The sequence below is a fragment of the Cylas formicarius genome, unplaced genomic scaffold (genome assembly GCF_029955315.1).
Source record: "Cylas formicarius isolate icCylForm1 unplaced genomic scaffold, icCylForm1.1 PGA_scaffold_10__41_contigs__length_53128322, whole genome shotgun sequence".
Taxonomy (NCBI): domain Eukaryota; kingdom Metazoa; phylum Arthropoda; class Insecta; order Coleoptera; family Brentidae; genus Cylas; species Cylas formicarius.
This window is the reverse complement of record NW_026844214.1, coordinates 22,873,423-22,893,277: the sequence shown is the minus strand read 5'-3', so window position 1 is coordinate 22,893,277 and position 19,855 is coordinate 22,873,423. Positions and strand designations below refer to the sequence as shown.

Genomic DNA, 19,855 nt, shown 5'->3' with positions numbered 1-19,855 from the left:
GTCTAGTATTGCAGACAGTTTCGCCTCCCAAATATATTATTACGAAAAGTACCAATGTACAATTTCGTTAGGTATGTAATGGAAAATATAACCAAGAAATTTAAAAACTAGTATAAAAGAAGCCAATAAACAACTAACTAAACCCTAAAGAATGTCGTTTATTGTCTTAAAATTAAAAAAAAAAAACATTTTGCTAGCAAGAACTGCATGGTGGCTACTGGAAAAAATGCTAAAAGTACATGTAGAAATTGCAATGTGTCTACCAGGCTTTAAATACTAGTATCAATTCACACAATAATTTACCTATATTTAATTGTCATCTGGATTCAATTGAAATAACCAAAAATTAATTTTCCAGAAATGCTCAGAATTTTTTAATAGTGTAAGCTCACATGAAACATTCTAAAAGGAAAATTGTCTTATTAAGAAATATTTTTTTCCAGATGCACATTCCAACCCCGTTTTGTAGAAAAGATTGTAGTTTATGCCACAACTACGACTTACCTTTAATTTTTTTCATTTGCACAATGGCGTCCAAAATAAGATGCTTGTGTTACTCTTTTCAAGTAACTTTTATATTACTTGATTTGAGAGGATCACCACATTTAAAAATTGCAAAAAAGAAGATGTAAGCAATAAAAAAAATGTTCATTTATAATACATTAAGCTAGTTTTAATCATTAGTAGAATAACTAAAGCAAAAATTTCATTAACTGTAAATTCAAAACAACATTTAAATCTAAAGCACTTTATTTGTTGACAATATGTTACTGTCATTTAAGTTCTTTTTAAAAACTGATGACGGCTGGTTATTCTGTGCTAGGCTTCTCTATAACTTGTAATGTTGTTTTCATTACCACTGAAAGATCTTATAAAGAAATTATTATTTTGACTTGTTAGAAATAAAGCCCAAAAACATCCCCCTATCAACAAAAATTTCTCATATGGTCAAGATGGAAAATTTTCAGTCACAAATTATGCAGGAAAAATATAAATATTTTAGACAGAAAAAAAGTTGGTAACATATTGATAAATTTTATCAGTCGGGTTAGAAAAAAAAAGGGATCATTTGGCTCTCTAAATATGGGCTGGCCGTTAAGTACCATCGGCAAACAGAATGACCAGAAAACAAGTAACTCGATTTACAACTTATTACAATATCTACCTAAAAGACATGGCACTTCCTACTTTATCATGTATTTACCACTTCTCCTATTGCATGCATATTGAATGTTATCCATTGTTTCCTTACAATTTCATCTTTTGGTAAACTAAAAAATAAAATGTATATTGAATGACGCTATATGAATATGTGATTAATATATCAAAACTTGGAAACAAGCATATATGCAAGTCTACAAAAAAAAATGGGATAGAGAACTTGGATTAATCTCATAACTTGTCCACAAACATGATCTCTTTTTCCCAAGTTGTGCATATAATATTTTGATAACTCAAGTTGTCCTGAATCCAAAAAGCAGATTTACAAAATCAGTATTTATTGATAGAACTATTTCTATTTAATCAGTGTCAAATTATGTGTGTCCATACTGCAGTATTCACTTACCTCCCTAAGGAGGTAGGTGACCTACAAATAAAGTACCCCAAAATTTTGAATAGTGTCCTAGAATTCCTGGTATTTCCCAAAACATTTCCTGTAATGCCTTCAGACTTCCCAAAAATATCCTGTAGACTTATCGTTTAAATTCCTCCCGTTGTAGTTGCAGCTGAACTGATTCTGGTAATTCCCCTTTCTACGGTAATAATTCCTGTAATTTTTGACCAAAAGGCAATTTTATTTTCACTAAGCGTGATGACAACGAAAACTTTCCCACAATGAGTTTTACAAGGATTTGATTGTTCTAGTAAAACTTGCAGCTTACATAAGGCAACACTTACTCGTATATAGGCACATTCTTTTCCTTACACTTTTGACCACAAACACAACACAAAAATCCGAAAAAGTTACGGAGAGAATTATAACCTCCAAAAATGTCAACAACAATACCACAGACTGTTAGTATTCTTTGGTAATAGCAATTTCTTATGAAATTAGTCAATTTTTTCAGAAAAATTACGGTAATGTGGCAACTCAGTTATTTGGAGGTGATGCACGCGCAAAAGATCTACACCTTCTCTACGAATCGCCACCTGCGGCGCATCACTTTTTACCGTAGTAGGGCTACTATATTATCTAATAGCTGTATGGGACAAACAGATAAAAACAAATTTTTTTTGACGGTGATCATTTCTGTACCAACGGCGATCCCATAGGACTTATCGTTACCGAGATATAAAATTTTTGTATGAGCGCAGTTAGTTTCGAAAAATTCGATTTCATCGATTTTCGAAAGTCGAGGATATTCCGGTTAGTTACGACGTATTATCCCTCTTTAATAAAGTTCCTGTTCCTGAAACTCTCAACATCATTTCAGATATATTAAAATCCGAGAATATGGAACCAAACCTTCTCACCTTAAATGAAAAATGCTTGTCTGGAACATATTTTTCTTATAACTTTCAAATTTTCAGCTATGGGTTCTCTATTATCACCAGTCATCGCGAATATATTTTGAGAAGAAAGCTCTCGACACCTTCCATCTAAAACCAAAATTATGGAAACGCTACGTCGATGATACTTTTGTTATTTGGCCTCATGTTCGAGAATCCCTAATAGATTTTCTTAGACATCTAAACTCTATACACTCTAACATACGTCTTACCATTGAATTAGAAACTAATAAAACCTCCCGTTCTTCGATAGAAATAGAAAATAGAAAATCAGACCCAACATTGGGTCAAAACACTTTATCTCTGCTCGTCTCTCCAATAACTTCTACATTAAAGATATTAAGTGTTCCGTCACAAAATACACTTCACCACAACCTTTCAATAGCAATGAGCCCGAAAGCAAAGCACTTGTCACTGTTGTCCTTCCTTATATTCAAAATATCACTGACCACCTGTCAAAAGTTCTAAAGAAATACAACGTCGAAACCAGATTTATCACTTGTTCAAAAATCTCTCAACATCTTCGATCCGTCAAAGACAAAATTCCATTTGAGATGCCAGGAGTTTTCAGCATTCCATGCATATGCGGCAAAGAATAAATGGGAGAGACCGGAAGGAAAATATCGACTAGGCTCAAAGAACATGAAAGAGCCTTAACACTAAGACAAATAAACTCATCCGCAGTTGCCGAACACAATCACGAAACCGGTCATAAAATTTTATTCGACAAAACTAAAATTCTTACATGTATTCAATGTCTTTACATGTCACCAATATGGGAATCAGTCATCCGATACGTTGTTTATGCTCCTTATTTAGCTTTTCTAACCAGACTATAGATATGCCGTCAAATTATCTAGAAAAAATTGAATGCAAGCTTTAAATTATAAACAAACTTCTGAATTCTTGCCTTTGAAAAGGGGAGTTTCATAGGGTTGCAAACCTCATATGAGTTTACGGGTTCGGCTCAGGGTGAAATTTTGTTTTTATAGTACAAGTAAATCTAACTTTTAGAGTCTTTACTGTTTTGAGTTTACTGTTTCGATAGTTACTCTGTTGACACTCCGCACATGTTATTTTAGGAGCTGGTTGAAGTAAATCATTTTTTTTTTTTAATAAAAAAGGATTAATCATTAAATTCATTAAATTTTCATGGAGGAGGACAAGTTTGTTTCTTTCCTGTTGAGTTGGAGAAGGACTTATGTGTTCAAAAAAATATATATTTGCGGTTCTGCGTAAACGTCTACTGGTGACCATTAATCTTCCAAGTTACGAGTACTTGGTTTGGGCCAATTTAAAATTTTTGGTAGATTTTTTACGCGATCGGACAATGCTAGTCTCCGTAGGGTAATGCGTATTCGTCAGTCTCAAAATATTTTTCGGAACGACATCGACGTCGCTTTACTTCGGAAGTCGACCCCTTCGTGGCTCTGCCTAATGGGTTTTTAGTTGAAAACGTCGGGCGTCAAGAGGCGGCTGCCGCCGGGGCGGGTTTATGCAGGCGAATTTTTAATTTTACAAGCTCACTCCGATAGAAACACTGGCCCACTCTTCAGTTTAGCGTCGGCGGCGACGACGTGCCGCCCGCGACACCATGAATACGAAATCTTTCGATGTCGCGCCCCGACGACGGCGGCGACGCGCCGATCATAGTAATAACCCGTGAGCGAAATGCCGTAACGGGATGGAACGTTTCTCCCCTCTGGGGTTGACGTTTTGCCGACCGCCGCTTTCTGACGATATTAATTCAGCTCATTTTCATTTTACTCCGGCCTCTTTAATTTAGACCTTAGATACAATTACAAAGTTACGTTTAATAAACTAATGTTTCTTAATTTCGCATTTGAATGTTACAGTCAATGATGATACATAGATTGTACAATATATGCATGTCATTTTACGATAGATTTTAAGTATTAATAAAATGTAAACCAACAAATATATGCATTACAAGTATAGGCATTCACCAAACAAATTTGAGTATAAATACGGTTACAAAAATTATACAATATATTTAATTAACACACTTTAAAATTAAGATTTAATATAGATATCTACTACAGTGGTGAGTCGTCGTTATATCTACTGTATAGTAACATTTAGCTATTAATAGTGATTTTAGTTGTTTTTTAAACAGTGGCAATTTAACTTTTTCATCCTGTAAGCTCTGGTCGATCTTTGCAGTTTTGGTGTTGCGCTACAGAAAGTCTTGAAAATGGCTGCGTAAGATATTTTTTGTCCGTGTATTGTAGTTATGTACGTCTTTTCTTTTCTGTTTTATGTTATGTTTTTTTACGTATACAAGTTATAATAATGTTAATGTTAAAATTCTCAACTCTTTGAAATATTTTCTAAAAGAAACTGTTCTTTTGATACGCCTCATACATGTAATTGCTTTTTTTTGTATAAAAAATATATCATTGATACAGCTCGCTTGCCCCGAGTACACAAGTCCGCAATAGACGACAGAGTGGAACAAACCAAAATACACCAATTTAAGAATCTCTATAGGAACAGAATTTTTGATATTCTTAGGTAACAAGCTGCATCAGCTTAGTTTAGGTGTTATATTTTATATATGAGTGGTCCCTGTCATGTTTTGGCCTACTATAGATATACCTAAAAATGTTGTACGTGATACATTTTTAATTGATTTGTTCTCCACTCATATTAAAACACTGCTATCCACGGTAAAATTCTTTGGGATTACTTTCGTGACCACAGTTTTATTCGAGATCAAATTTAAGCCATTATCGCTGCACCACGCTGTCATCACTCTGACGGACTTAGCACTTTTATTTGAAATTTCAGGATATGTTTTACCTGTGATAATAATGTTGCTGTCGTCTGCATATAAAATTGGGACGCCAAAGCTGCCTAAATTTAGAGGTAGATCGTTGATAAAGATATTAAACAGTGTACGTGATAAACAAGAGCGTTGAGGTGTACATTTACTACCAGAGCGGACGGTAGAGTGAATACCATCGATTTCAACCTGCTGTGTGCGTTCTTGTTGGTACGAACGCACCCAACCAGATGCGGGGCCTCTTATGCCCTCTAGCTTACTAAGATGAAAATAATAAGCCTTAACCAATACTAAACTTAAATTTAACCTATGGGAATGTTTACGTATTTAATCTTTAAAAACCAATTTTATTTACTTCATGCGAATATTGACTTTTTAAATTATTTTCAAACATGTTTTTTGATTCATCAAATGTGCCGCACCGTTATTGGATTGGATTGTAGTGAATTGTCATAACTGAAACCGCAGAAATTTTCTGATAATTTATCACTGGATGTTCGGTACCCTTCCATTCTCGTTTTTGGGTAGATTTATTTATGGTTCTATTGACAAAGGCTAAACTAGAATTCTCCTGTTATATAGTGACATTAAGTTATACTTTATTAAGTAGTTTATTTAGGTGAACGCAATGTCTCTTTTTAGTATAGTCAAAACCGGTCTTATCGTGCGGGTCTTTATCAACGACAAACTTTCACGTTTGTTTTTCTTTTATCTTATAATTTTTATAATCCTGAAATTAATACAAATTTCATTAAGAATTGCGGTACTGGATGTCCACCTAACAAGAAATTACTAAATTTTTACAATCAAAATACAAAAAAATAAGTTTAATAGATCGCTTATTTTTTCCAAAGTAACAAAAAACGTCGTTAAGAGACATATTCTAGAAATTAAATCTCTTGCGATGGGTGTGGGTAAATTTAATTTGGAAATGATACTTCTGTGCCTTGATAGAATACTTCCCTTTATCTCGATTATAATCAATAGTTGCATTATTGAATCCATATTTCCTAAGATGTGGAAAATTTCTAAGGTCCTTCTACTATCTAAATTAAAGAGTATCACAACAATGGACGAATTAGGGCCTATAAGATCTTAACCGTATTTGCAAAAGTTCTTGGAAACGTAATAAACCAACACAAAGGATCATTTAGATATTAACCAGTTACTTCCCTCCTCGCAGTCAAGATTTCGAAAAAGGTACAGCTGCACTTCAGCACTATTAAATATAACGGAAGACATTATTCGAGAGAGTGATACGAGCAAAACAACTGCGCTTATTTTGTTACTAGCGGATGGGGAGAACGCGATATATTCATTCCTGATATTGGCAGCCTGTAACGAACTGAAACGAAACTAACCGAAAATTTTGGCGAGTAGACTTGTTTTGAAGGTTATGACCGTTGTAATGGTTTGATATTTTTGATACTTACGATTTTATTTCGGCTTTTGACTGTAATTCCTTGTATTGTTGTGGTTTCTGCCGTTTCCGTTTTATTTGTGTTTAATTTAATGAAAATGAATAGCGTTAAATGCTCTCACTGTGAATAAACCTTCAGTGCAGGTAAGAAAAGCCAAAGCTAAAAGTATTGTCTTTAAGCACAGTAATCAATTTTTAGATTCGGTTGACATTATAGCCCTAAGAAAACAATATAAACATCAGTGTAAAGAGTGTAATGAGAATTTTAATATACTGAAAGACTTTGCATACCATCAAAAACATATCACCCATCTTCTGACAACATTTTGCCAAGTAGTTCTTCGAAGGAAATAGTTAGTTCTACTGCTCGTCGTTGCTCTATATGTCAGTTTCAAGCTACAAAAGATAAGCTTGTAATACATTTTAAAATAGAACATAAAATTGAGATTACAACAGAACATATAGAGTTTGATACTTTAGAAGAATTTCTTGAATGAAAAAAAAAAAACATGACAACGACAGACATGTAAGTGTTTTATTCTGTGTTTTTTGACAATATATTAAGTTACTTTTATAGTCTCGTTTTATATTTTTTATGATCTATACCACAATAAATATAAAGTCCGTATCGAATTGCTATTCTCAGTATAATAGGCGGCAACCAAATCTACATTCGTCTATCGTATAATAATGATGTTTAGATGTTACAATTTGTTGCATTACTCAAAAGCTTTCGACAAAATTAATCATGAAGTTCTATTGTTAAATACTCCACTATTTAGATGATTCAAGTCAAATCTTATTTTTCTTCCCCCGAATGTTACTATTCCGTGTGGAGTATCCAAGGCTCAATATTAAGGCCTCTCCTTTCTAATATCAATATATGCAATTTAAGTAGTTGTTTACAGGGCTGCAAAATTAATTCCTATGCTGATGACACCCAAATATATTTTTCATTTTTTCCAGAAAATTTTCAGCAGGCTATAGAAATTATCAAGTGCGCTGAAGAGTTTTCAGACTCGCATCAACTCGAAATAAATGCTAAAGAATCAATCTAAGAAGGTAATTAGACCGTACTATCGAATACGTGTTAAAAATCAATATTTAATTTGCGCGTAAGTACATTCAAAAAGCCTGTATCAGTTTAAAATACATTTATCCCAGTCGCCACCTTTTAAAAAGAAACCCTAAAATTAGATTAATAGATTCACTGGTACTTTCTTATGTTAATTATGCAGATGCGGTTTATGGTCCTTGTTTGCATCAATCAGAATCCAGAGTGCAAAAGTCATGTTTACGATTGATCTACGGTGTCAGGCAATGTGACCGCATATCGTATAAACTCTGGGAGGCAAATTGGCTATCAATGGAAAAACGTCGACAGTTTCATGCAGTTGCTTTTTACCATAATATAACTTTAGATGCCTGCCCTCTTGAAAAAAATCAAAAACTGAACTGATGTCCACATTTTGAATCTTCGATATAGAGGTCTTATTTCTCCTCTCCTACATCATAAATCATTTTTTGAAAGATCGTTTTCCTACTGTCTCTATAAATAATACAATACTGTCCCCAATAAGATAAAGCAACTGATCTTTTAGAAAAAATTATAAAACTTTTCTTTATAATCAATCTATTCGTTACAGATAATTAGCCGAAGTATATTTCTACTAATAAGATACTGTACAGTTTTGTTTTTTATTTTTTATGTATTCATGTTAATGAGTTGATATATTCAGTATGTATCATAATTTGTTAAGATATAAGCAGCTATGAAATTAGGGACTGGGCTTTGATCTTTTTTTAAATGTTTCCCAGTTCCTTTTTTTGTGCTGTGCTTTTGGTTTACTGCTAATAGATAAATGTAAATACGAAGTGCCAGAAATAAACATATATCATTATTGTGATTATAATTATGATCATTATTAACGTAATTTAATACCGAAGAAGACTATGAAGAAGAAGAAGAAGAAGAATTGTAAACGAAGACTAAAGATTAAAGACTATAGATTTGATGTGAAAATGAAATTTCGGAATGTGATTTATGATTTATGTAGATCAAACACTTTTACAATTTTTAGAGAAACTCTATAAAACATGGTATTTAGGATATTGGATTTGAATCATTATCAAAATTAATAAGAATGTTAGGTTATTGCTATAAAAAGGGCTGTAACCGAATATTTTTATGTGTAAAGCCACAGATAGTGAGTCACCGTGTCCAGAAAAAAAAATGTGAAAATTACATATCAAAATTTTGAAAAGCGCTATTTTAAGATTAAACGTGGATATTTTCCAATGCTAGTGATTAAAAATCTTAGCAAGATGTGTCTGCAAAAAGGGTCAAAAAAAGTGTCAAGAGGAAAAGGCGTATCCTGGTTGTTCAACCGGATTTGGGCTATCATGATAATATAAACTTTGAAATATTTGAAAATTTTCTAAAATAACAATTTTAAATAAATAACCTACGTCATCTTAGCAGAAAAATTATTTATGAGTGACTGGCATAATCAAAATTCTTTATTAAATATCCGAAGATCAGAACTTATTTCGACTGGAGAAAAATCTTATTACTAAAGCATGTAGTTAAATCCACGCAAGTTCAAATTGCATGGCAAGATGCATTGAATCACATTATTCACGAGTACTGAAACAAATCCGTGGAAAATATGTCGGAGATCGTAAGAAAATGATCGAAATAATAATATAATAAAAATAATTAAATAGAGATAGAAACCCGGAATGGCGGGTTCTGATGACGAGCGAGGCGACATAGGGTTAGACTTCCCGGACATATTAAAACACAGTGCTTAAAACAAACGAATGATGTAATTACTTGATTGATTATTAAAGGTAATCCAACGATCCGCGACCAGCTATATTAACTACAAAATAGCCTGTCAATAACAAACTATCGGTGGGTTCCCATGGGTCCACAATATTACGAATGACAGAATTATTACTCTTTAGGTTAAACCGATAAATAATGCGAGTCAAAAATAAACATTCTAAACACCTAAAACGAAATAAGGGTAAATATCGACCACTTAAAGCTAAGGGCGCCGACCCGGCCATAATGACTAGTGGACGTCCATGGGATCTAGACCTCGAAAGTTTTACCTTCACTCGTCCATCCTGATTAACCAAGAAAAAATAAAAACGCGATGGGATTCTTCGTTATTGTTATTATTTTCATTCACAGGTATACAAAAATTGTTGCTAGGACACAAAAATCAATTTACTTGAAACTTGTAATGTAATATCGTTTGGCAGACCTATGAAAGCATCAGATATCAAGAACATTGCAATTCGGTTCCACCACCATCATCCAGTAAAACACTCTTTACTGGAATATGGATCTACCTTTGGCGGCAAACGCCCCTTCAATAACACAATGCTTCTCGGGTTTATCACCTTTGGCGACACACGCCCCTCCAACCAAGCAAAGGTTATCGAAACAATTACCTCGGGCAACACATACCCCTCCACCAACGCAATGCTTATCGACATACGCTTCTCCTGTTTACTTAACCAGTCAACAACACGCCTCCAGTAAGACTCTTCTTACTGGATAAACCAAACTAGGCAACACCATGCCTCTAGCTTTGGCGACACACGCCCGTGCAATAGCGCAATGCTTATCGGGATAACCACTTTCGGCGACACACGCCTCTCCAATCAAGCAATGCTTATCGCAACAATCACTTTCGCAACACATGCCTTTCCACCAATGCAATGGTCATATGTCTCCACCCTGTTAAGTAAAATAACAGAAATCTATGATACCAGTCTTTGCTTGGCCTCTGCCATACAAACCACCAAATTGCTACCAATGCTCCAGATAACTAAAAAAAAAAAAAATAATCCGAAATTATTTTTACTTAGTTTTGCCAGGACGGAGTGCATTTCGTTTATCGAAATATTTCTTTTAAGAATTCGCCGACACAGGCTAATTCTGTTACTCATTTTCAGGTTCTGATTCGGCTTTACCTTGCTCACCATGCACACGAATAAGCTGATCATAAGCAAATTCGAAAAACGTACTTTTGCACTTACAGCTGTGTCTAATAACTTGACAACCGCCATTTTTTTTAATAAAAATTGTGCTGCATTAAGGACAATAACTTCATGTTTTGTGCACTTAAGTGATAATTGAAGATTTGCATAATTCTTTGCTTGTCCGTTAGCCCCTAGTAGTACCATGAGTAATAAAATGCAATTTAAGATTGAATTTTGCTTCAAAATAGCAATTTACTGCTGGCAAAACACTTCCACGTCTGATGCCAGAAAGAGCACCAATCAAATTGTTAGTTTTTTTTTAAGCAATTAACAAATATTTCGGTAATTAAAGAACAAATGACAATTTAAATTTGGTAAATCCATCGATGATTACAGAGACGTATTCTTTGGTATCACTTTTGCTACTTAATTTATTGGAAATGTTAATGCAAATTGTATACCTGAGGTGAGATACTCTTGTCGTCCAAAATAAACAATTAACGAAACCTTTTTTTAATTGCCCTCTCTCTCTCCATAAAAAAATTATTTCTTTCCCTTTTACTGAAAAAAAAAAGTACTGTCCCTGAAAGTGAGCAAAGTGTTCAGACATTTGCCATCTTATTTTTTTGCGATAGTTTCTTTCAAAAGAAAACAATCTAAATTCATGCTACATAAAAAGGAAAGATCTCACCAAACTGAAGTTTCAAAGAACCAGGGAGACTCTGTGGTGACTCTTAGGTATTCGCCCGAAGATGGAGCGAAGCATGGAATAATTTGTCACATTTTAAAGTATTTTAATATCAAACTGCCTTATACCCACCACTTATGCGTGTATAAAATTTCGAAGGCCGTTTATAGAAAATTTCTGTACCATAGGGCAACGACAAAGATTAACGCTTCGATCCAGTATGACGACCGGAGGGAAATAGAGCCAATTGTTTGCAAAAATTTTAAGTTACAAAATATTCCTCATGACTACTGTTTTTGCAAAGACTGCATCACATTTTTTTTTCTCTTCCTTTCCTAAGGACCATAAATCCACAAATGCAGTTCATCCATCGAACAGTGTCGCATTTATTTAGCACTGCACCAATCGCGATCATTATAGTCACTGTCACTGTCCGAATGTTACCGAAAAGACCTGATCCCACTTCTGATGTCGAAGATCGTAAGAAGTAATCGAAATAATAATAATAAAAATGATAAAATAGAAATAGAAACCCGGAATGGCGGGTTCTCATGACGAGCGAGGCGACCCAGGGTTAGACTTCTCGAACATATTAAAAGATTGCACATAACATAGTGCTTAAAACAAACGAATAATCTAATCACTTGGTTGATTATTAAATGGAATCCAACGATCCGCGACCCGCTATATCAACTAGAAAATAGAATATCAAAAACAAACTATCGGAGATACTTAACATCCGACCTAACCAGTGCTTTTATAAATCAGACTCTATTCGCCGGTTCGCGTTCCGTCGGAAAAATACCAAAGTGGGTTTCCATGTGTCCACAATATTACGAATGACAGAATTATTACTGTTTAGGTTAAACCGATAAATAATACGAGTCAAAAATAAACATTCCAAACACCCAAAACGAAATATGGGAAAATATCGACCACTTAATGCTAAGGACGCCGACATATATTTTAAGTTTTTTGTATGAAAGCATCTCTTCTTCTTCATGGGCCTTGCTCTTTACGAGGATTGGCTATCATGACAGAATGGCAATCCAGTGGCATAGGTCGTAAAGCCACAAATGTCTGAGTATTTTCTTGGTCCTTGACTGCTGTTTGTCTTTTCATGGGCCATTAGCTGTAATTGTAATGTCTCATTAGGTAGTCCAGGTGTTCAATCTTCCTCTTCTTGATGGTGAATTTTATTTTTTTGTTTTTTCCCTTTCGGGGCACTACTTTCTCGTTGGTAATGTGTTCTGTATGTGATATTTTTAGAATTTCTGCCCCTGTCCGTGCTTCCATTCCATATTACAGTATGGACACTATATAGCACCTACTTAGTATTATTTTTATTGCGAGTAGATTTGTCATGTTGTTGAGTGTTGCTCTGGATTTTTCAATTCTAGTAGTAGTCGATGGTTTGATTCCATTTTGAGTTGACGGTTGTTCCAAATTGCGTATGAGCGCAAGTGTTGAATTAACTTAATATTTATTATCAATTGTCTAGGCTGTTGTTGTGTGTTGCTGATCCGTATTCATTTAATTTTTGTTTGTTAAGTCCACTTTCCTCACTAGCTCTACTTTAATTCTTGCGCTACTTTCGCTTAATGCTTTTTTCATAATTTGCTCCGAATAGATGTTGAAGAGTAGTGGATATAAGATGTCTTCCACCCTTTTGAATTTCAATGCTCTCATTATAACAATTACTTATTTTAACTTTTGATAACTGATTCCGGTAAAGGTTTGCTACAATTCTGATGTCTGTGTAGTCTGTGTCCACATCTCGAGGTTTTTCTATTAGCTGTTTATGCTTCACGCCGTTGAAACTTTTAGAATAGTCCACGGTTTTTTAGTTACGGGTATGAACATTGATTTTAACTAGTCCTGTGGTATTTTGATGGTGTCATATTTGCTATTCAGGTAAGTAGTTAAATCGTCTAATTGATTGTTTGTTTCACATATGATTTTTAATATTTCACCATGGATTTTATTTTGGCCTGGTGCTGTGTTATTTTTGAGGGTTTTTATAGCTTGTTTTTATCAGAAATTTCGTCAGTGTGTCGTTGTTCTGTCCGTTTAAAATTTTCTATAAAGATATACGAACTTGCTGAATGATTGTTCATCGAAACTACGACCGAGGCTATTCATTTCTTGCAAAATAATTTGTAACAAATTCAAGCGTCTCTTCTTCTTTACGGGCCTTGCACTAACCAACCTCTCGCTTTTCCTCAAATGCAATGCAATCGTCAATATTTCTACTATCAACTTTGAATTTGCTGATCAGATATGTTAAATCTCCTCTCGTTACAAGGTTTTTTCTTTCCAACTGATCATTTAGAGTTTTTAGTGAATCTTCAATTATCCTTGGGTTCGAAACTTCTGCAGTTAATTTTTGAACAATTGTCTCTTGTTCGGCTTTTGATAATCTGTTGCTCCCGGGTTCAGCAGTGTGGTCTATATGAGTTTCAACAAACTTTAGAGTGACAAATCCTAAACAAATTATATTATTGCTAAAAATAATTATAAAAACATTACCTATTAGCTTCGGCTGAAATGTTAATTACAAAGCACGAAGGACATGAATACTCCCTTTACTGCGTTTTTTAGCTGAGCTTACAAATCTTAAAATATAATATACAATATAATAATTATATTTACTTAGACATTACTACACATTCAACGGTTGTAATTACTTCGGCTACACTCATATACTTTTTTTTCTTCACCTTGTAAAGAAAGCAAAGTTTAATTCTCCATCAGCTTGGGCCTTCCAAGCTTAAAACTCTTCAAAATTCGTAAAATACAAAGAATTCCTTTATAATTCAGTTATGACAAGTTGTTTAATTAAGTCTATATGAAATGACGCAGACCAAGATCACGAAATAAGAATCAGAATTGAAATTGCGAGGCAGTTTTTCTTAAGATTTAAAATACTATTCAGCGACAAAAATCTATGTTTAAACTAAGATTAAATTTTATTGAGTGTTGCGTGTGGCCACAACTACTGTATGGAATAGAAACTTGGACTCTCAAGGGGCTCAGACCATCAAGAAATTAAAGTCTTGAAACGTGGCTGTGTCGCAGAACCATAAATGAAATGAATTAGAATTACTAATGAGGAAGCGTTAAGAAGAATAGGACAAGAAAAGAAATTAATGATTACGATCAAACGAAGAAAAACAACTTAGCTTGGTCACATTCTAAGAAATAATAAATACGAACTACTACAGACTGTCATGCAGGAATGAGTTGATGAATAAAAGGCACAGGAAGAAAGAAGAGATTCTGGCTAAGAAACCTCAGAGGCTGGACTCAGACGAGTGTAGGAGAGCTATTTCATGTTGCAAGTATAATGGAACTGCGGCGATCGATTGGTGAACTTAAACACTTGCAGGTTTTTTTTATTATTTAATTTAACATGACTTCACAATTTGTACAATAATCGTACTGTAAGTACTGTAACTACTAACTCTGGGTAATAACTCCAAGTACTGACTGACTATAAGTACGTGTTCGATCCTCTTAAATATGATTCTGAAATGCGTTATAATATGTACAAACAAAACAATGGATAAGCTCGGGAATAAAGTACAAAGTTAAAATATACGTGATAAGCAACGGAAAATGATCAGTATTTGCGTATAACAATTAAGAAGCAATTACATGAATTGAATTTTTAACTATCGCTACAAATATTTATTTTTACAATCTAGGATGACGAACTTAACATAAATATTTTTGGGAACAGACCGTTATAGGAAAAATACAGTTATATACAGGGTGTTAAAATATTACTTGGTTGCAAAGTACATTACACAAGAGACAAAGACGCATTTTGAAAAGTGAGGAAGAAGAGGAATATGAAATGGAAAAGAAGTTTTGTTTGTGCATTGTGGGCTGATGATATGTTTTAATATGTCGGTTTTAGTTGAGGTGTGTCCTTTAAAATAGTGACACTTGTCCTTTCCGTTGTTTTTTATTATAACGTTTTTAGAAAATTAAACTAATTCACGTTAGGATTAAATAGAGGTAGTTTTGTAGTAAATGAAAACATTTCACCGGCAGGCGATGGTGGTTGCAGTAGCAGCGCGTACGTAAACTACTATCGAGTCTAATCCTTTTTGAAATACTCTCCCAATAAAATGTTTAAAAGCGTTTCATTCCTACATTTTAAACCAATCCTACGTTCGCATATTTTATTCGAAAAATTCAAGGGATTTATACTTGAAATACGGTATCGGGTTTTGGCCTGCCGAAAAAAAACAGCGGAGAAAAGAAAATCCCGGAAAATGTACCGCGTTTGTTTTCTCCGGTGAAAATATTTTTCCCGGTTTTAATAACAGGGCAAAGTATTTGCTGGTTCGTGAAGTATAGCCTCGGGCCAGTTTAGACATGCTCTTAGAAAGTTCCGCTAATAAACGAACATTGCGGTGAGCATGCCCCCCCCCCCCCGACCCTTTTGAGAAACAAAAAAAATGCCGTTATAAAGGGAGACACGTCATTCATAAAAGCCTACAAATTATTAGCTAATAAAAACATATAATTCATATATGCCGAGTATTTTTATATGTATTCGGTATAGAGCACCTAAGTCAAGTCAAAAGCGACGAAATATTGTTATTGGCAACACCGTCAAGTATATTCAGGTATTAAATGGAATGGAATATGGAAAAGAGATATGTTTTTCAGTAAAAAAATATTTTTTTTATTAATATTAATACTACTTCTATATTACAAAAAAAAAATGTTTTTGAAAACAATAAATGTCCTTATGCTAAGCGTTAACGCGATGTTTTTAGAGTTCTTCGAAAATATAAAATATAATTTTTGGGTGTCGCTTAAACCTAAAGTTAGTATCGATCATCAACTAAAGCAATGTCAGTATGGCGTGTAGAGATTTCGACATTGCTTTTAAGAAAATAAATATTCTTGCTTCCAAAAATCATAAAATGAGTTTTTTCAGGATTAAGTTTCAAGTTGTGTTTTTTAGGAAGATCACTTAGTGTATGTAATTCGTCTTTAATAAATGTAGCCTTCAAGAAATCTTCTGTATCAAAAGAAAAATAAATTTGAGTTTCATACTGTATTTTAGAGTATCGCAGTATAAACGAGAAAGAGCAAGGGTCCTACGATGGAACCTTGTGGAAGTTCAGATCTAATATGTAACTGATCAGATAAATTGTTATTACACTGTATAGACTGAAACTCATAGACAGGGAAGCTGCATTATCAAAATGATAATATTTTAACTTATCGTATCAAATGCCTTTGAATAATCTAACAGAATAAGGGTAGTTTTCATTTCATTCATAAGTTTCATATGTCCGAAAATTCGTTCGAAAACCGCATTAGGTTTTTGATATAATTAAATTTTCATTGAAATATGTATCTATTTACCTGTATACCTGTTGCTTTCTTTTTATATATAGATATCGGTTTTAAAACATTTGTCGAAATCGTCCAATTCCAATATCCATTGTTTAATGTAATTCCACAGGTCTTCCTCCAGTCCTCTTTCTCTCCCTCTCTCCTTCCCTGTCCCTCTCTCTCTCTCCTCTCCCCTCTCTCCCCCTCTCCTCTCCCACTGACCGCGCTCCCTTCCCCCTTCTCTCCCTCTATCCCCTCCCCCCTCTATCCCCTCTCCACCTCTATCCCCTCTCCCCCTCTATCCCTCGCCCCTCTGCCCCTCTAACCCCGCTGACCCCTCTTCCCACTACCCCCTATACCCCTCCCCCTCTATCCCCTCCCCCTCTACTCATGACCCCCTCTTCCCCTCTATCCCCTCCCCCCTCTACTCATCACCCCCTCTTCCCCTCTATCCCCTCTACTCCTCACCTCCAGTATACCTCACCTCCTCTAACCCCTCACCCCTCTGCCCCGTCTCCCCCTCTATCCCCTCACCACTGCTTTTATAATTATTTCTCCGTGTAACGGCTTAATCAAAAGCTCATAATTCTGTTTGTGAAACAATAAAAGGTGTTTTTAAAACAAAACGTTGTTTGAAAACCTTAACCTGTTGCATACTTTTTCTTCGACCATTAGTTTTTCGATACATTTTTGCAAAACACACATTCACTGACATAACCTTGAGAATTGACAAATGTCAAAAATGAAGCCGAAAACATCCGATGGCTCCCAAACCCGTGTGGTAATATCCCGGTAGGAATAATTGCGGTATTTTCTGTTAGGATAGGCATTTAAAATGCCTTTTTCTACTTCTCTAAAATACTCAATAGCGTGCGGAAAGTGTCATTTTACCACGACCATTCCGGGATATTACCATATGATACCATAGCAATCAGGTGTTTTCGGAGATATTTCCCACGCCTTGAATTTTGACGTTTGTGAATTATTTCAGACGTCACACAATGAATGTATTGGTGTTGTTTTGCACAAATGTACTCACAACATAATGGTCGTAGAAAAAGTATAGCATGCAACACGTTTGTTAAACTTTTTATGTTACTCGTGACTCAAATTCCTTTTATAACACTTGTTGCATAATATTCTATTACCTAATGTCCTCATAATTGTATTTCAGGGATCGAAGCTATTATGTCCGAGTTCTTCAACGACACGACCACGGCCTTCTACATAATTCTGATTGTGTGGTTGGCAGATCAGTATGACGCGATATGCTGTCACACGGCGATTACCAAAAGATATTGGCTCAGGTGCGTAATAGAATTCTGTTATTATTGTTTATTTTTATATAAAGAATGATATAAAATGAATATATTCACATCTAAATTTGTTTTATAATGGTACTGACTGGGTGACGATTATGTAATTGATAAAACCTGAGAACGCTAAACGTTTTCGGTGCTCTTATAAAACCCCTATAGCATTTAATTCGATAATGAGTTTCAAATGGATCAAGTTCAAAAATAGCAATATTTAGCCTCTGGTGTACTTCGCAATATATTATCAGGACTCTTGGTCTTAGTCTTAATACACTCGCCTACGATTGTTAAACAAATAACCTCAATGATTTAAAAGTTATCAAAGTTAGGTCGTAGATTATTGAACGAAACAAAAAGATGTTTAGCAAAAATTGCAGGTTTTTAGTCCTAAATTTGACACAATAATAATATAGGGAGTACCATTAAAAGAATATGAGTTTTTTATTTCGGAAATCGAACAGTTTGGACTGTTATGTATCACGGATTGAGAATACTTCTTGAACAAGTTGTTATTTCTAGAAAATATTAATTTTTCAACGCCATGAAAATTCTTGATTTTACCTTTAGATTGAAATAATTTAGAAACTGTCAAACTCAGGCCCTATATTATCGAACTAAAAGGGTTTGAAATAGCACATAATACAATGAAGTACATGGTTTTCTTTTTAACAAATCATACTTTTTCACGCCATACTTTTGTGACGCGCTCCGTATAATTTTAAAAGTAAGTTAGTTTGTTTGAGAGCAGTACACTGCATATGGGACGGTTATTCAAATTCATCATTATGATTGGTGATTCCGGGGATCATTGCTAATGAGCAAATTACTATCAAAGAATTAATCCGCAGCAAAGGATGACAAAATTTATTTACCCAGGCCATTTTAGAACACTAACAGTGAATGAATATCAGTAAAAATTATAGCTACAGTAGGTTAATTACTTAAATGCAAAATTACTAAATCGAAGCTCTTGTCTTTAATATTGCTCAATGAAATGTCTGGTAAAATACATTTGTTATTTTCGTCTATACGCGAATAACAAATGAACCTAATCGAGCATCTTGTTTGAAGTATAGATGGAGTACTTCTTGTGTAGCCAGACACACGATAAATGGTCATGATTGTGATAATGCTATTAACGTTTCTAACTGCTCGTAGGAATTCTTGACTAATAATTCAAAGGGATCCATGGTTTCACTGGGTTTTAATTTTATCAATTACACGGGGCGGACATTTTTGGGAGTATTATTATTGCGGCTAACTTTGTTTTTTAATTCGACCCACATCATTTCTATGGGATTTAAATCGCAGTGATAAGGTGGTTACCTAAGGGGTATATTACCAGATTTTTTTATGACCTCGTTTACGAATTAAGTTTTATCAGACGATTTGGTTCTTAAAAGTTCAATTAGCTGTTTTTTGTTTAAGTATCTTCAGGTTATGCTGACTAAGGAACCTTTGTAATACCTCTCTTTTGCTACTGATCGTTGCTATTGTTTTAGTTAAAGTGCTGTAATTGTCATTATAATAATCTATTACGCTGCCTGGTGGAATATTTGGAAGAAGAGAATTTTTTACCCAGTTTTCAAAAGGTTTACTTGTCATGTAGTAAAACGTTTGATTTGGATATTCTTGTTCTTCTAGATGCAGGTACCTTCAAAATGCAGTTCGATGAAAAATTTTGCTTGCCTGTGTCCATAGTATCGTGGGTGTCGAGCCAAGTCTCGTCTACATAATATATGCCTGTCTACGCT

General features: G+C 34.4%; 1 protein-coding gene across 2 annotated transcripts in view; it reads left to right on the top strand.

Annotated features, from left to right (window-relative positions):
* Window positions 1-19,855, top strand: part of LOC132701502 (membralin) — a 136,933-nt gene that overhangs the window by 36,096 nt on the left and 80,982 nt on the right. For both annotated transcript variants that reach the window (XM_060669480.1, XM_060669472.1), the window contains exon 8: window positions 17,960-18,092. In XM_060669480.1, the coding sequence (XP_060525463.1) occupies window positions 17,960-18,092 (133 nt within the window). The remainder of the gene's footprint in view (window positions 1-17,959; window positions 18,093-19,855) is intronic.